This window comes from Orbicella franksi, chromosome 2 (genome assembly GCF_964199315.1).
Source record: "Orbicella franksi chromosome 2, jaOrbFran1.1, whole genome shotgun sequence".
In the NCBI taxonomy this organism is placed as follows: domain Eukaryota; kingdom Metazoa; phylum Cnidaria; class Anthozoa; order Scleractinia; family Merulinidae; genus Orbicella; species Orbicella franksi.
In genome coordinates, this window is record NC_138146.1 from 32163660 (window position 1) to 32178055 (window position 14396).

The 14396-nt window shown below is 40.6% G+C and overlaps 1 protein-coding gene across 1 annotated transcript; it reads right to left on the minus strand.

Annotated features, from left to right (window-relative positions):
* Positions 1-22: 22 nt before the first annotated feature.
* On the minus strand, positions 23-9306 carry LOC145479342 (uncharacterized). The gene is made up of 4 exons (XM_081457680.1): positions 8100-9306; positions 4310-4366; positions 3321-3647; positions 23-3058 (listed from the first exon to the last, which is right to left on the minus strand). The coding sequence occupies exons 1-4, from the start codon at positions 8367-8369 to the stop codon at positions 2768-2770; spliced, it is 945 nt and encodes a 314-aa protein (XP_081313806.1). The 5' UTR covers positions 8370-9306; the 3' UTR covers positions 23-2767.
* Between the last annotated feature and the right edge of the window lie 5090 nt (positions 9307-14396).

Sequence of the window (14396 nt, forward strand, 5' to 3'; positions counted from 1 at the left end):
TACACGGGAGGGGGGGGGGGGGGGGAGTAGAAATACTCCCAGTCGCTTCATGTTATCAGACTGGTTATAGAAACCGGGATAAGCTCCGGCCTGATGGGCCACTTGGCTCATATGCAGACTTTACCATCCCATGCAAACAATGTACTGTTCATGTAAGCCACTTTGCCCATGATGTTCGACCTTAGAAAGTTTTTTTACTCGTGAGATTTGTGTGTTAAACGTTTTATGTTGCTTGACCAACAAACTAAGAGGAGACCAACAACCTAAGAGGAGAGTACACACCCTGAGTACAGTGGCACTACAGTGGAACGCCGTTAATCCGGTCAGTAGCGGGCCACAAAAATATGGCCGTATTAACGGAGTGGCCGTATTAAAGGGGTTCTTTGAATATGAAAATGACTGACTGAGCTTTTATTTGGGCCAGAATAAAGTGGCCGTAATGACGAGGTGGCCATATTAACGGGGTGGCCGTAAGGCGGGGTTCCACTCTGCCAATAACTTACTACTGAGCAAAAGTTTAGCCACAATTTTTCAACGTCATCATCTGTAATCCCCACCAATCTTCTCCATCCCTAACAGTCCTTGTTCCTTTAGGGTTTATTGTTATCTCTGGTGTTTTTCCATCTTAGTTAACTACTATTTTCAGTTTTCCTTCAATTTAAAGGCAATTCTGAACGCGGATAAAATAACTCGGAATACCGTGATTGAGCTCCTTAAGCTTCGTTGTATTTTACTAAACCGACCAATTCCAAGGGAATGAGTGCTTGGAGCGCTTTCATTCAATATGGTAATAAAATGTTAGAGGTAGACTGAGTAAAAGAAAGCTGAATTACCTGGATAACGGCAGTAAAATTTTCTTTGGTAGTGGACTTCATGAGTGGCGGGAAAATCCTGTCCCTGCATCGCCGCAGCGTATGTCGCCCCGCCGAACGACAGACAAAACGCGCGGGAAAAAAGTTTAACCAAACCCGCCATCGCTCCGATATGATTTCTTTCTTGTCTCTGCTACTGATAAAAAGCGTCATGGCAATCAAGGTCAATCACACTTTAGTTACATTGAAAAGAGAAAACCTCTGGCCGGTGCCAAGGTTTACCGGATAAATCATTGTCCAAGGCTATCCAATGGATAGCATACTTTGACTATTTTGGCTTGGTCCAATGCGCGGAACAAATCATGCTGTAGGATTCCGAAGTTCCTACTCAACCCATGATCGCAGTAGTACTGCGTGTACCGAAAAGACGGAATGTAAAATGCTTATTACCCATGTTACGACCACAGGAATCTGCCATGAGGGTCTAACATAGTTTTTTTTTTTTTTTTTTTCAATCCCGCATCCCGCTACTGTTTTTGACTACCGCTATCCAGCCCCAAGCAGAATATTATCCCGATCTCACCTGACTGAAGTTGCAGCTCTCCGTGAGACGTCCGTAACGTGTGACTTTCTGTTTTCCTGCCATCAGCTTTGAAACTATCCGGCATCCCGCTTGCCAAAATGAGCACTGAAATCCCGTTCCCGCCGAAGTATTTTCATCCCGCATCGCGCCATCAAAATTTCTGTCATCCCGCATCCCGCCTCCATTTTCACTTTTATCCCGCATCCCACCAAACTTATGTTGGATCCTTTATAATCACAGAGATCAGGGAGGGTCGGCGAAGTAAATTACAAACCTTCTTGTGAAACACCAAGTCGTCAAATGAAGCTGTCAACAACACTTCGGAAGTCTTAATATCCTGGAACTGTAAAGAGAGCTTCCCTAGGGGAGGGTATTTTATGAAAATTATGAGGTGCAGAATATGTGTGACAGTTTCCTCAAAAAGCTGAGGGTGTTCTGGGGGAGTGGAGTGAGAGGGGGTTGAAATTAAGCTATTGGCAAGAAAATAAGAAAGACTATTACACGGCATCTCTCGTTTTTCTTGTTTTCTCAGTGTACAATTCGCGCATGTCCTACATGTCGTTTTAAAAAGAAAACAAGCCAAAGATAGTACAACAGTTTTAATATTTATTATCTAAAGACGGCTTTACAAGAGAAAGTTATTTACGTTTAATATGATGCTACGAAAATATATCACAATAAATGCTATCACAGTTTATTAAAAATTGAAAGCCGATTCAAATAAGTTGTGTGATCAGCGCTTTTACTAGTCAGTAAATGTTGACAGGGCCCATGGACCGGAAAATTTATAAGAACAAGCAAGTCTGTTTAGCGTTTTGTGAAAAAGAAATATTTGTTCATTTACAACTATATCTTAAACTATATTTCAAATTATTTTTCGGAAGTCATAGAACTTCTTACATTTTGCGTTCTTTTATTTACATGTCTATTTACATTGTTCACTACAGGCCGTACTATTTCAAGACGCTGAAGATTTGCGAACTAAATTTTAGCTCAATTGATTAGAATTATATTTTAGACTACGTTATGGAGCTCTCGGAGTTTCTCAATATGGGTCTTGCCTCTGTTCACAGATGGGGCTTTTTATTTAGCATATACTGTTTTTCTCTTTTCTTTCGCAAGTGAGATGCTTACATTCCATGGCCATTACCTATGTTCAGGCCAATGCTGGAGGTAGCTTCAGATCAGACATAGACGGTACTCAATACCGCTTTATCACTGAGTCATCTTCAACTTGAGAGGTTTGCTGAGATAATATTTGCTTCAATTAGCCAAGGATAGTTTTCTCAAGAACAGGACAACTTTGTTTAATTAATTCTCCCGTTTTGCTCGGAGGTCCTCTAGTTTCCGGTCAGCCATCCAAACCACAATTCTACTCGGTGTACGGAGGGGGTGGGTCATGCCTGGAGTTTGAATTGTAATTGATGACATAGTCTCTTCGCGGTATGCTCATGTCCACCACGTAATGAGAGCAAGGCACTTCTCGAGCAAAGTTCGTCGGTGATTGACTGGTTTGTGCGTCGATGGTGGAACGTTGTACTTCTGCAGCTCCGAGTTCAACGTCTTCTTCTTCGATGACGCTGAGGTCTGTTTGCGACGTTTGAGACTGGCGCGAATTCACAGTGCATTTGCCATCGCCGTCCGATCTGGAGTGGAGCGTAGCCTGTAATGAGAAAATATTGACGATCGATATTAGAGTACATTGTAGGTGGGGACTTTTAAAGTATACATGCATAATCAAGGTAACACAGCTCATTTTTTACACCACAGTTGTTGTTGCACCCTGTTCTCTGTTGTATTGTGATAATCATGATCAGCATAGAGAAGCACTTGAAATCTCTCCGAGCCTGGAACGAATTGAGCGAGAAAAGGGGAACTATGTTAATTCTGGTAAAATTGTTTTCGTGTTCTAAAGTAAGGCCTACCTTAGAATTTCTTTTTCGACACAACAGCAGTGTCTCCATGACAGCAGCCACAATGCAGGCGACCAGTCCTCCACTGTACACACCGCTCATGCCGTACACAAGGTCTCGGAGCTTCTTCTGGATTCCGTTGCAATTGGCGGTGTCTCTGAAGATGATTGACACTTGTCGCAGCTCAGTCTGATGAAAGCACTTGCATGAGTTCTCAACAGGAAAATATTGACAGCTGTCCATCTTGGCAAGGAGCGGCGCTATTTCAGTTCCAGTATACAGCGCTCCAGCGAAACAAAGCAACCCCGCGGCAACAGTGAAAATGATCGCAGAAACGATCTGTTGATTTAAATGAAAAGGGTTAGGAGATGCTAAGCAGGTCCAAATTCAATATACAAATCCTTTACTCAACGGAATTTTCCCCTGGTTATGAGTGACTCGCAATTCAATTGTGAGTCACTCATAACGGAATCCTTCTCTTAACGGCTTATTTTCATGGTTGTGGCGGCTCGGGATCCCAGGCTCGGGATCTGATTTTAGACCAAGATATCTAGCGAGTAATAGAAACAGCCCGGACATGCGACAGAAAGCTCTTAAATTATTTTGTATGGAGCGTTTCCACTCACGTGGTCAGCACCCATACAAGTTTATTGAAACAAAAGGAAGTGTTTACTTAAGAAAAGAGTTCAACTCCCACAGGCCGGGATTGGTTTGGTACACCAACATGGCCACCGTTTCCTTGTTTTGGAATACCAATATGGCTGCCGTATTTGATTGAGTGACGTCATTTGAAAACGCTCTATTCACCGTAAACGACAACGATTCTATTCATAGGAAATAGAGTAACCTTGCAAATTTTGCCTCTATCGCCCACGCTAGACACAACACTTGATAGTGATAGAGCCTCTTCACGCTTTCTATACAGACTATAAAACTCGCACAATGTTTTCATTTCAGAGTATGACTGTAAGATCCCAACCAAACAAGGTGAACAGACTTACCAGTACTTTTGACCGTGGCTTGCACAGGACCATCAGTTGTAAGCCAACTACACCCAGCTGTTAAAAGAAAAAAAATTTTAACACTTTAGTCGATTGCTTGGTTGGATTTTCGTTCCAAACTGATACTGTGGCCAAAGGTATACGTTGTAAATGGGTCAACTAAAAAGGTGTAATTATCTGCCATTTATCTATTTTAGAGTCACTGGATGGATCGCGCGCGCGCGAGCAATTTATTTTCTCTCACGGTCTCCTCTGAACAAAGCACTCGCGCGGACTTGCGCGCGAAATCCCGCCAGCTTCGGTTAATCTATTTTTATTCATCGTATCTTCGCCGATCAACTCAGACAAAAGAGCATTTTCTTCTTTGTCATCCAGGAAACAGTTGAACAATACTAATACAGACACTGCTGAAAGAAGAGTCTATTGAAACCCTAAGAGCTACAGCCTGAGTGAGATTTAGGTCTCTCAGTTGCGACTGCCAACTGTTCGTAACAACAAGGTGTTTGTATGATTTTTACCCTTTTTCTTTTCCTTAGTTTTTTCCTAGTTGAAAAAATTGGGGAAATTACAAAATGGACCGCATTATTTTGAATCTCCTGATATTTTACGCATATTACCAGACACAGCTGATATTTTCACTTAAAGGCCCTCGCTTTCATTTGACTTCAGCGTATGTTGTTTGAATGTTTTATTTCTCCGCTATCGCGTTTGCGAAATAAGTTCCTTCGTTTACCTATACTGACCTAACGAAAGAAAGTAGAATCTTGAAAGTAAGCGAAAAAAAAAAGAAGAAAAACAAATCTGGTGCCGTCTCGATTTCAGTGTTTCAGCCAGATTTAACTCGTCGATACAGAGAATTAATACCAAACAAAATCGAAAAACCACGCGAAGTTCTGTTTTTAAAGGAGTTTGCCCGAAAAATGACTTCAGCTAGCAGTTACCTAGTTTTTCGACGCGATCGAAAATTGCGTAGTAAACAAACACAGCAATTTGGCGCTAATTTCTTGTTTAAGTATTTTAATTCCCTTTCAATGAAATGGAAGCGCATACGAGCAAAGTTAAGCTACTTTTATCTTGTTTTCGCGGTCAAGCATCTTTTTTAAATTTACCTTTGCCGAGGACGAATGGTCTTTTTAACTAAGAGCCACAGCATTCATTGCTAAGTGAATTTGACAGTAAACTGCTTAGTGATTTGAAAACCTCTATCAGGTTTCAACAGTTTTTTGTTATGTTCGCCGTGAATGCCGCTTGTTGAAACATGTGTTTTTCCTAGTTTCGCCTTGAAACACATGTTTTTTAATAGCAGGTGTCTTTATCACCCTAGGCCGCAAGTGTTGATTTAATTTTCAAAGTTACAAAAAGAAGCGAAACAATGAAAATGTGCCTTCCTCCCTGGCTGAGTTTGTAAGCGATCATTTAATATAAAACGACAGGTTGTATCTTAGTGTCAATATAATCTAGGCTATTGTTACATGATCTTGTAGCTCTTTCCATAAATCTTGGCCGGTGGATTAATCTCCGACGTAGGAAGTCGGACGAAATGTAATCGCCACAGGCGTAGATCTAGGATAAATGGAGACCGATTTTCGAAACAATAAGCGCCGAAGGTACAAGTTTCTAGGGGAGCCCGAGGCCATGCTCCCCCAGGAAATTGTTTTGGATTTTAACTCCCTTAAGTCCCCTTTCCGGGGTATCTGAGTTATTCTGAAAAATCTCACCAAGTTCGGTGTGGATCGGCCTTTTTTGAAAATTTCAAGTAAATTGTCTTATTTTTGATACCAACAAAGATTAAGCCAACTGTTAATTTAATAAATCGTGAACAAAAAGTCAAAGTCGTGTGATTCTTTTCCTCTATTATAGCGGAAATGAAAAAATCAGTAATAATACTGTACGAAAGGGTCGAATAAACGCTTAGCTAAAACAAACTTTTCTAGTTGAACAATTTTTTTTTAGAGTTAGTCTGAAATTTTTTGTTTTGTAGCTTGCCATGTGTGGCCTTTAAATCGCTCACTTCTAATCTTGCGCAGGGAAAAGCCGTCCATCTCTGTTAGAATTTTGCTCCTCAGAAGTCGCCAAGAATGATGTAGCTGGCCAATTTATTGCAGGGTGGTTGTAACTGGGGAAGAATTATAGCTGAAGTCATACGCGCGAAAACGGAACTTAAAATAACCGCTATAACTAGATTAACCCACCGGAAAAATCGCCAATGGCTCCTAAAGGATTAAAAAGATAAAAACTTCTTTTTAGAACCTATTAATAAGACTCTTTCACATGCAAATATAACTTGCTGAGGCACGAGGCTTTAATTAGTTGCTATGCAAATGAACACGTGCGGATCTTAACTTCGTAAACAATAACATGATTTGATCCCTCGATCTTCAATATTGCTTTCTGCAGGACTATATTTCCGGGAATCGAGCCAAATTTCATAATCAGTTGTGACATTTTTTATCCTTCATTGCTCATAGGACAATAACTTTGCAATAACTATTTTCTTTTTGCCCCCAAGCGCAAAAAATTAGTCTCTTAAATCAGCCTTGGCGATAACTGATATTGTAAAAAAGGACGAATCAGCTTCTAGCGGGTTCGGTTTTGATCCCGCAAGCCGAAACTGTTCGGCATTTTGAAGAGTTGAAATTAAATTTATGCTAATGGTGCTTTTAGCGCGAGATATTGTACAAGGAAAAAACAAAGCATTTAAGTGTATCATTCAAAAACACGCGTTTTTGGCATCAGAACAATTGCACTATAGTCTCGGCACGTGTCCATGAATAAATCCCAAAACGCTCTTTCACCTTAACAGATCAATAACCAATGAATTTCAAAAGGAGCCTTTGGCCGAAGAGCTAAACAGATAAACACGGCAGTACCTTGCCTAAGTTTTTTTCTTGCTCCCGGCATGAAACCCATTCTACAAGATTTCACCGTTCAAATAACACAAGAACACGCACGCGCCAAAGTCACTCAAATTCTTTTGTTTGTTTCGAAAGTTTTAAATTGATTTAAACCAAAATAGAAAATCCCTTCTCCCGCCATTTACGGCGCAGTGATTTTGCCGTCGCAAAGTGAACTAATCCAAAAAAACTAAACTTCGAGATCTCCCGGAATGTGGGACCTAGTAATCTGGTGTGTGGAACTTGTCAAAATTTAAGTCCGTTGAATATGTATAAGCGTCGGGCACTTGTCCCTGTTGACACAAGTAACTAATATACTTTAGTTAAACTTCTGAGTAATCCTTTCAAAAAACGCATTTTGTGAATAAAAGTTTTATGCTGCCGGAAGCCGCTTTGACAAGGAAAAAAGATAAACTCTTTAACTGTTGTGTGAAAGAACTCCTGGTTTCAATACAATTAAGTTTCGATTGAAAGGCGGGGAAGCAAAACACGCTCTGCTAATTTGAATTCTCGCTGCGTAATGCAAGCTCGGCTAATAACTGTCAAAATAAATCCTGTTATGCTTTTGCGGCGTGTTTTCCATTCCGGGTATAATTTATTGCTGTAGTTTATATAATTTCACTAAATGAATATTCAGGTAACATCAGGTGTTAATTCGTGACTTGGGAACCTAATCAGCGCACGCTTACAACAAAGGTTGTAACGAACCTGGAGGCAGTTAATTTTCAAATTACCTTGAATCATTGCCTGCTGAATGTAATTCTAAATAAAGCTGTATTCATGGTTATGCTATCAGTTGTTGATGTAAAATATTTGCCGACGCCCGATGTATTTTTCCGACTCGCGTTAACTAAGTGTAAACTTGATGTTTAGAAGAGAGACACAAAAGAACTTACCACAGCTCCTGTTATGTAGGACGGTATGAGCCCTTCTGTGTGGTAGGCGGACGAGGTTACTCGATGGATGCTAAAGTAGCCAATTCCGAGGAGGCAACCTATGGAAAATATCGTGAACCCAAGTAGCGGCAGAGCTACAAGCCGCTTTCCGCAACATTGACAACTGTTGCTCTTCTTAGAACTTCGGTGAATCACAACCTCTTTGGTACGGAGCAGTTTCTGATCGACCGAGTGGGACGGCGTAGATCGTGGACTCTTCGCTGAAGGCATGTTCTTGTTGTTCACGACTCACTGGCCACGCGTCTATCAATGCGAACAGATCTGCTTTCCCCTACTTCCTTCGTAGTAAAATCTTGCTGAGTAATTGAAAAAAGGCGGGAAAGCGAATTTTCAAGCTTTTGCTCTCCAAATAATGCCGCTCTTGCCTTGAAACGTTCCTCCGAGGTGATTTGAACGGTTTCTAAGCGGCGTAGCTCAATTAGTTGCGAAAAAGTGGCTTTCTGGCGGTTCTCAGCGCACGAACTTGCGTTTTACTGCTAAAGAGCTTGGGGCTGTTTTGCCAATCCAACAGAGTACAGCCAGTGTTGTTTCCAACGTCTTCTTTGTGACGTTTACTATTGTGCGTACGCTTCAATGGACCTTGACACAGTTGAATGGGCCGCACGAGGCGCCAATCTTGTTCATTAGCATAACACTGGCTTGCCAACTTAATTACGATCACCGAATGCCCATTCAGCTCGAGTTTAAACAGTTTTAGGGGCGCAGGTGGCGCTGATCAGGGGACGAATTTGGACAAAGAATCAGGTGTTTCTCTTAAGCTAAGATCACGAGTCATACAGGTACATTTATAAAAGACACAGCCCCTCGCAAAATAGCGGCTCAGATAAGCTAACGAATATTGTTTTAAAGCGTACAGTATTGTTGAAAACAGGGCAAACTACACATTCGAAAACGCCGATCAATATACGTAACACCACTTTGAAATTTCGATATGAAGAGAAAGTACTTCGTTGTGTGTAAAGCATTTCATAAGTGATACTACGAACTTTTTAAAATTAATTTTACTTGTTTTTTTGAGGGGACCTTTTAAACGAATTATAGGTTTTGTTTTAGCACTTTTACAAAGGCAATTTACGCTCCGTGCCATGCTCATTTCAAGTAATTTAGTAAAGGAGGCTCCGTTAATACTGATGGACATTTAATTAAGCCAGATAAGCTGATATTGCTTTAAAAACTTGAAATGTCTAGGTAAATAAGTTTGTTGGACGCTAATAAAACAACGCGGACAGCTATCCTAATTAACCGCGTCATTTTCAAGAGAAATAGTTTATTTTTCGTGCCTGAATTTGTTTGTTTTAGTACTATTGTTCGTTCAAACCGACGCTGTGAAAAAAGAATGGCTCTCGATAGAAATTAAGCAAGTTCTACAGTTTACGGATATCTCAACTCTAAAATTACTGAAGTTGCATACAGCTTCATCAGACGGATCGACAACCAAAATTTAAGGTCACAATGCAATTCGCCTCTGCAAATCATTTGAAATTCAATTCTAAGAGATGCAGCTTTGTTTCGTTTAAATTAATATATTTCTTCAGAATAGTCAGCCTTTTTTACGAGGTGTTAATGCAATGAAAGTCCACGCGCACTTATTTTTTCCCTAATAGAAGCTTTAATTGCGTAATTTCCATATTTTCGCGGGCGTTAAGAAAACACTGTTCACCCGCGCCGGTCAAAAGGGCAAGAACTTAAACAAACTGTGAGTTATCTTGGTCATGTTAATAAACCGACGTTAAAACTCATTAAGTCTCTTGTGAAGTGATTTGTAAGTAATGCACTTAGTACTAGTTCTATACTCTATACGCATTTTTGGTTTCATTAAGGTTAGAGAATACCGGTTTCCTTGGTGTTGTCTTCCAATGAAACTGGCTCTTCCACAGGCCATTTTATTGTACTTCTTACATTGTAAAACGAAATACTGCAATACTTGTAGTTTGTAAAAATGCGTGTATTCGCAACATCAACCTTTGTTTGAGCAATGCGTTACTCATTTCATGCCATTATTTTGTTGCCAGGTTAATAAGTTTGTAGTATTTAACACGGCGACCAAGCGTCGCTTCTTTTCCTATTGTTAACAAATTCCTCGTCTTACAGCGAGAACGACGACGCCGAAAATGTGTGCCGGGTCGTTTAAAAATAGCTAATTACCTTTCTTCGTTCTGTTTTCCGAAATTTTGCCAACAAGATTGAAGTCGCGGGTTATTGTGCTCAAACAAAATGAACAAAAATTGATACGCACAATTGGAACATACACTAGAACAGGCTGTCACAGGCGAAAAATTGAGCAAAAGTTTCACAAGTAACAACATGCATGCTCAAACTTAAAGTTGGACACGATAAAAAAACAAACCTAAAAGAGGTTTTCTAACTTCAATTGTGAATGAAACACACTTTGCGTTTGGGTTATTAACACCTTTTGTACATTATTGAGGAATTAAGCAAAACATTCAGAAGCGAAAAGCTCTTTTGTTTATAAAGATCTATTATTATTGATATTGGGGTTGGTGTAACACTGGTCATAACGGTCATTTGGGATTATTCTAGTTAAAAGCGCGGAATTTTAAACCAGCCAATTAACATCGAGTAAAGGAAACTCGATTCCTTGGCTTTCTAACTGGAATTGGTCTTCGTACTTCCTTTCAAGGAGCCTGGAAGAAAGGAGATCCTTTAATCTGCCCCGCTAATGATCGAGTCAAGGCTGAAGTGTCTACAAAATAGCCACAAGAAGCGCATTTTTAAGGCATTCAAATTAATAGGTTTAATTAAGCACTTCGTTTGGAAATTTTAATAAGTAAGGTTAAAAGCATAAACTTCTACCAGTTTTTAATTTTACGCAATTAACTCCACATGAAGGTGGACGCCTTTGGGACAAGCTCTAGTTGTTCGTGTTTGAAACTAGCTCCCTAGTAAGGTCTCAGCCCCAGAGAGGTGTCTGTCTTAGAGAGTTATCCAACAGGAGAGGTATCAACCCATGAGAGGCCATGCACTCGGTCAACCTTAGAGAGTTTTTGTCTTACAGAGGTGTCCAGAGGCATCAACCCTTGAGAGGCCATGCAGTGTCCGCCTATGAGAGTGTCTGTCTTAGAGAGGTGTTTGTCTTCGAGCGGTGTCCGCCCGAGAGAGGTGTCACCCCTAGAATGACCATAAGTGTGTGTCATAAGTTTTCGAAGGCTTAGAAAATAAGTGCTTTACCGATCAGTATTCCTTTTTTTGAGTGACTGAAGTAGGAGCGGAAATCCGCTTGAGTATTTGAGTAAACACAAGCTGGTGGCAATTTTCTATTCAATCTTTCAAAAACAAAAACAGAAAAAAAAAAAAACAAATGGATAGTTGGACTGGTTGTAACGTCAAACAATCAAGCAGAGATGCATTCAGTCTTAATATTATGATACTGAAAGTGATTTTTATTAAATAATATAACCTAATCCGCAGTCACAATAATTATGATTAATGATACAGTGTGAAGAACCAGAAGAAAAATCTTAAAAGTCATCAAGTTCTTGTGTACAACGTGCGTCCTCTCAAACATAATAAAGAACAGCCGCTCCATATATAAATTTTTTGGCGGGTACCAGCTTCTTCAGTGTACCGCGCAAATAAAATACAGTTAAGCTAGAACATCTGATCAATGAGCGTGATCAACAGGTATTCTAGAGCGCCATCCATTTCAAACTGCACGTGTTTAACTCCATGTTGACCAGCAGGTACCACTGGTGGCTTGAAATGAGCAATGCAGTTCAAAGGCACTGGGGGTTACGACCGCGCCAAACATCTTGCCAAGCATATAGAAGCGTGTGAGAAAGTTTTCGCGATAGATGTGTATGATTGTAAACAGCGACCGCTAAAATACGATCCATTCACTTATCCCTGCTTCTTGTCGCATATTCCATTATGCTCAAGCCGTGGTTAAACCTGCAGATAGCTAGTTGAACAAGGGAAAAAGACTATGATCTTGGGCCCGATTCTCGAAGGTCCCGAAAAGCCTTAGCAAAATCTCAAACCTTTTGACTACAGAGCCGTTTTATTCACATATTCTTAATACGAACAGAGGTTCTCTTCATACAAGAAGTTTCAGGCGTATATACCTCTCTGTCTTTAAATGCCGATTAACTAAAACTGGCTTTTCGGGCCCGAAAAAGCGAAAAGATTCTGAAATGCTGAAATGTAGAATTTAGTTAAAGTTACATCTAAGTGTTTCTACAACCATTGTTCTATTTGCTCGGAAAACGAGACTGCGATCAGCTGGACTTACTTGACACAGTGTAGAGTCATCTTTGCAACCTCGATAATTTTTCACTGCAAAGTTTTGCACCGGCTTGTTTTGCTGCACCCCCTAGCGATCGCACAAACAAAGTCCTGACGGAAAAATCTACTGTAGTAAGGGTATTTCAAAGACACACGAAGGCTTTTTTTATTACAAGTTCATTCAACTGTGGCTTGCGAATTGGTGCAAATACAGCGAGCGGAAAACAGGACGTAAACAATTCGTAACATCAATAAACAACAGATAGCTTGGAAGTAGTTGTAATCGTTCATCAGTTAACCTTTCAGCGCGCAAACAAGCACATGTTCTTGATAAATAAAACCACCAGTTGACCTTTCTTGTACGTTTAAGGATTCTTTTGATGTTTTCACCCGTTTTTGTGCATTCCCGGAGAACGTTACAGATCGCCTCCCGAGAGGTTGATTTGCTACCCGTGTGTTGGACTGCTGGATGTGCGCTTGAAAATAGTGTTACCTGTCGCACTTGCAAGATTTCTCGCTTTCCCACGCTTTCTTACAGTGGAATATACAGGAAAACAGTTAATTTGATCAATGACTGTTATGCCAAAGTCTTAGAAAAGTAATGTTACCTGTGGAATAAGTTGTTTATTACTTTTCAGTTGAACTGGCCGCTTGTTTTTAGCTAAACTTATGAGAAAAGGGCGCTACAAAATTTTATGCTTTAATGTTGCCTTGCCAGGCTTTAGTCAGAAGTAAAGTTAAAGCGTACATATATATTAATGACTCCAGAAATTCAGAAAGTATTAAGAAATTTGAAAACGCAACGCTCACCGATCGTTTTGGATTTGTGTTTGAGGAAAACTTGGTCAGGGAAATCACATAATTATCGTCGCGCCATCGTTCTCGAAAAGCACCGTTTTCAAAATGTTCTCCGTCCAAACGAATTCGAAAACCCAGCGTTTTCAAATTCTTCTGGTTTGAAGAGCGTTTTCGCAAAAGTGTGGACGGTAGACCTCAGAAACCGTAGAAATAAAGCTGCGTTTTCAAATTTCTCCGGCGTAGTGTGGAGGCTGCTTCAGAAAGTATTACAGTATGTGAAACTAATCGTGACAGTATTAATTTTCAAGCACTTAAGGGGCGTTTTCCCTCCCAGAAGTTCAGTTTTAGAGAAATCAAGCGTTGGCACAGCCGGAACAAACCTAAAACAGTAGATTTGTCAAGGTTGAAGACCCAACGAAGCGATCAATCATTGTCTTGCAGCAGACTGTTTCATGGAGTGAAGTTTGAGAAATTTGTAAACACGATCGTAAATGTTTGGAACCATGCCTAGTTTTGACTGGTGCACATTATCTAACTGACTTCTATGAGTTTTAAAACAGACGCGCCGAAGCTTTTGTTAAATGATTAGTTTTTATGGAACATTATTGGAACTGTTGATGCTATAGGTGAAGGTGATCTTTTTACTTATCAGCAAACTGAGAAACTTCCTGTAAAGGTCTGAAAAGTGTGGGAACCCTTCTGAATTTTTTTCAGTCTTTCGGGTATCACTATTTAACCAAAAGATGCAGGCTCGGGTCCCCAAGTTTCCTCTCCTGGGTCCCTCCCTTACTTTCTAACCGTGTTTACTGCTTTCACCTGCCCGCGTGGAACCGTGCGTTGACCGCGTGTGGAACAATGGGAGGTACCGACAGGACCCTATGGCGGGAACTCACCGGGTTATACAACTCGTGAGATTCCAAGATATGTGAACAACTTTTTGGCCATATAAAAAAAATTCTTAGTTTTACCAAATGGTGAGACTGCTGCGTTGCCGAGGAATACTATACAATTCCTTCGACAGCCCTTTCTCCACTGACTGACCAGCTAGCAGCGGAAGTTATCGCCATTTTCTTCGAAGCTAGCTTTGCCAATGTTATTATATTCATCAACGTGGAGCATGCGCGTGCAGGCGCTCCTGGACCCCCCTCATTCTCGTCCCCAAAGGCCGCGCTCCTTTTAGTCAGCACCAAGAAACGA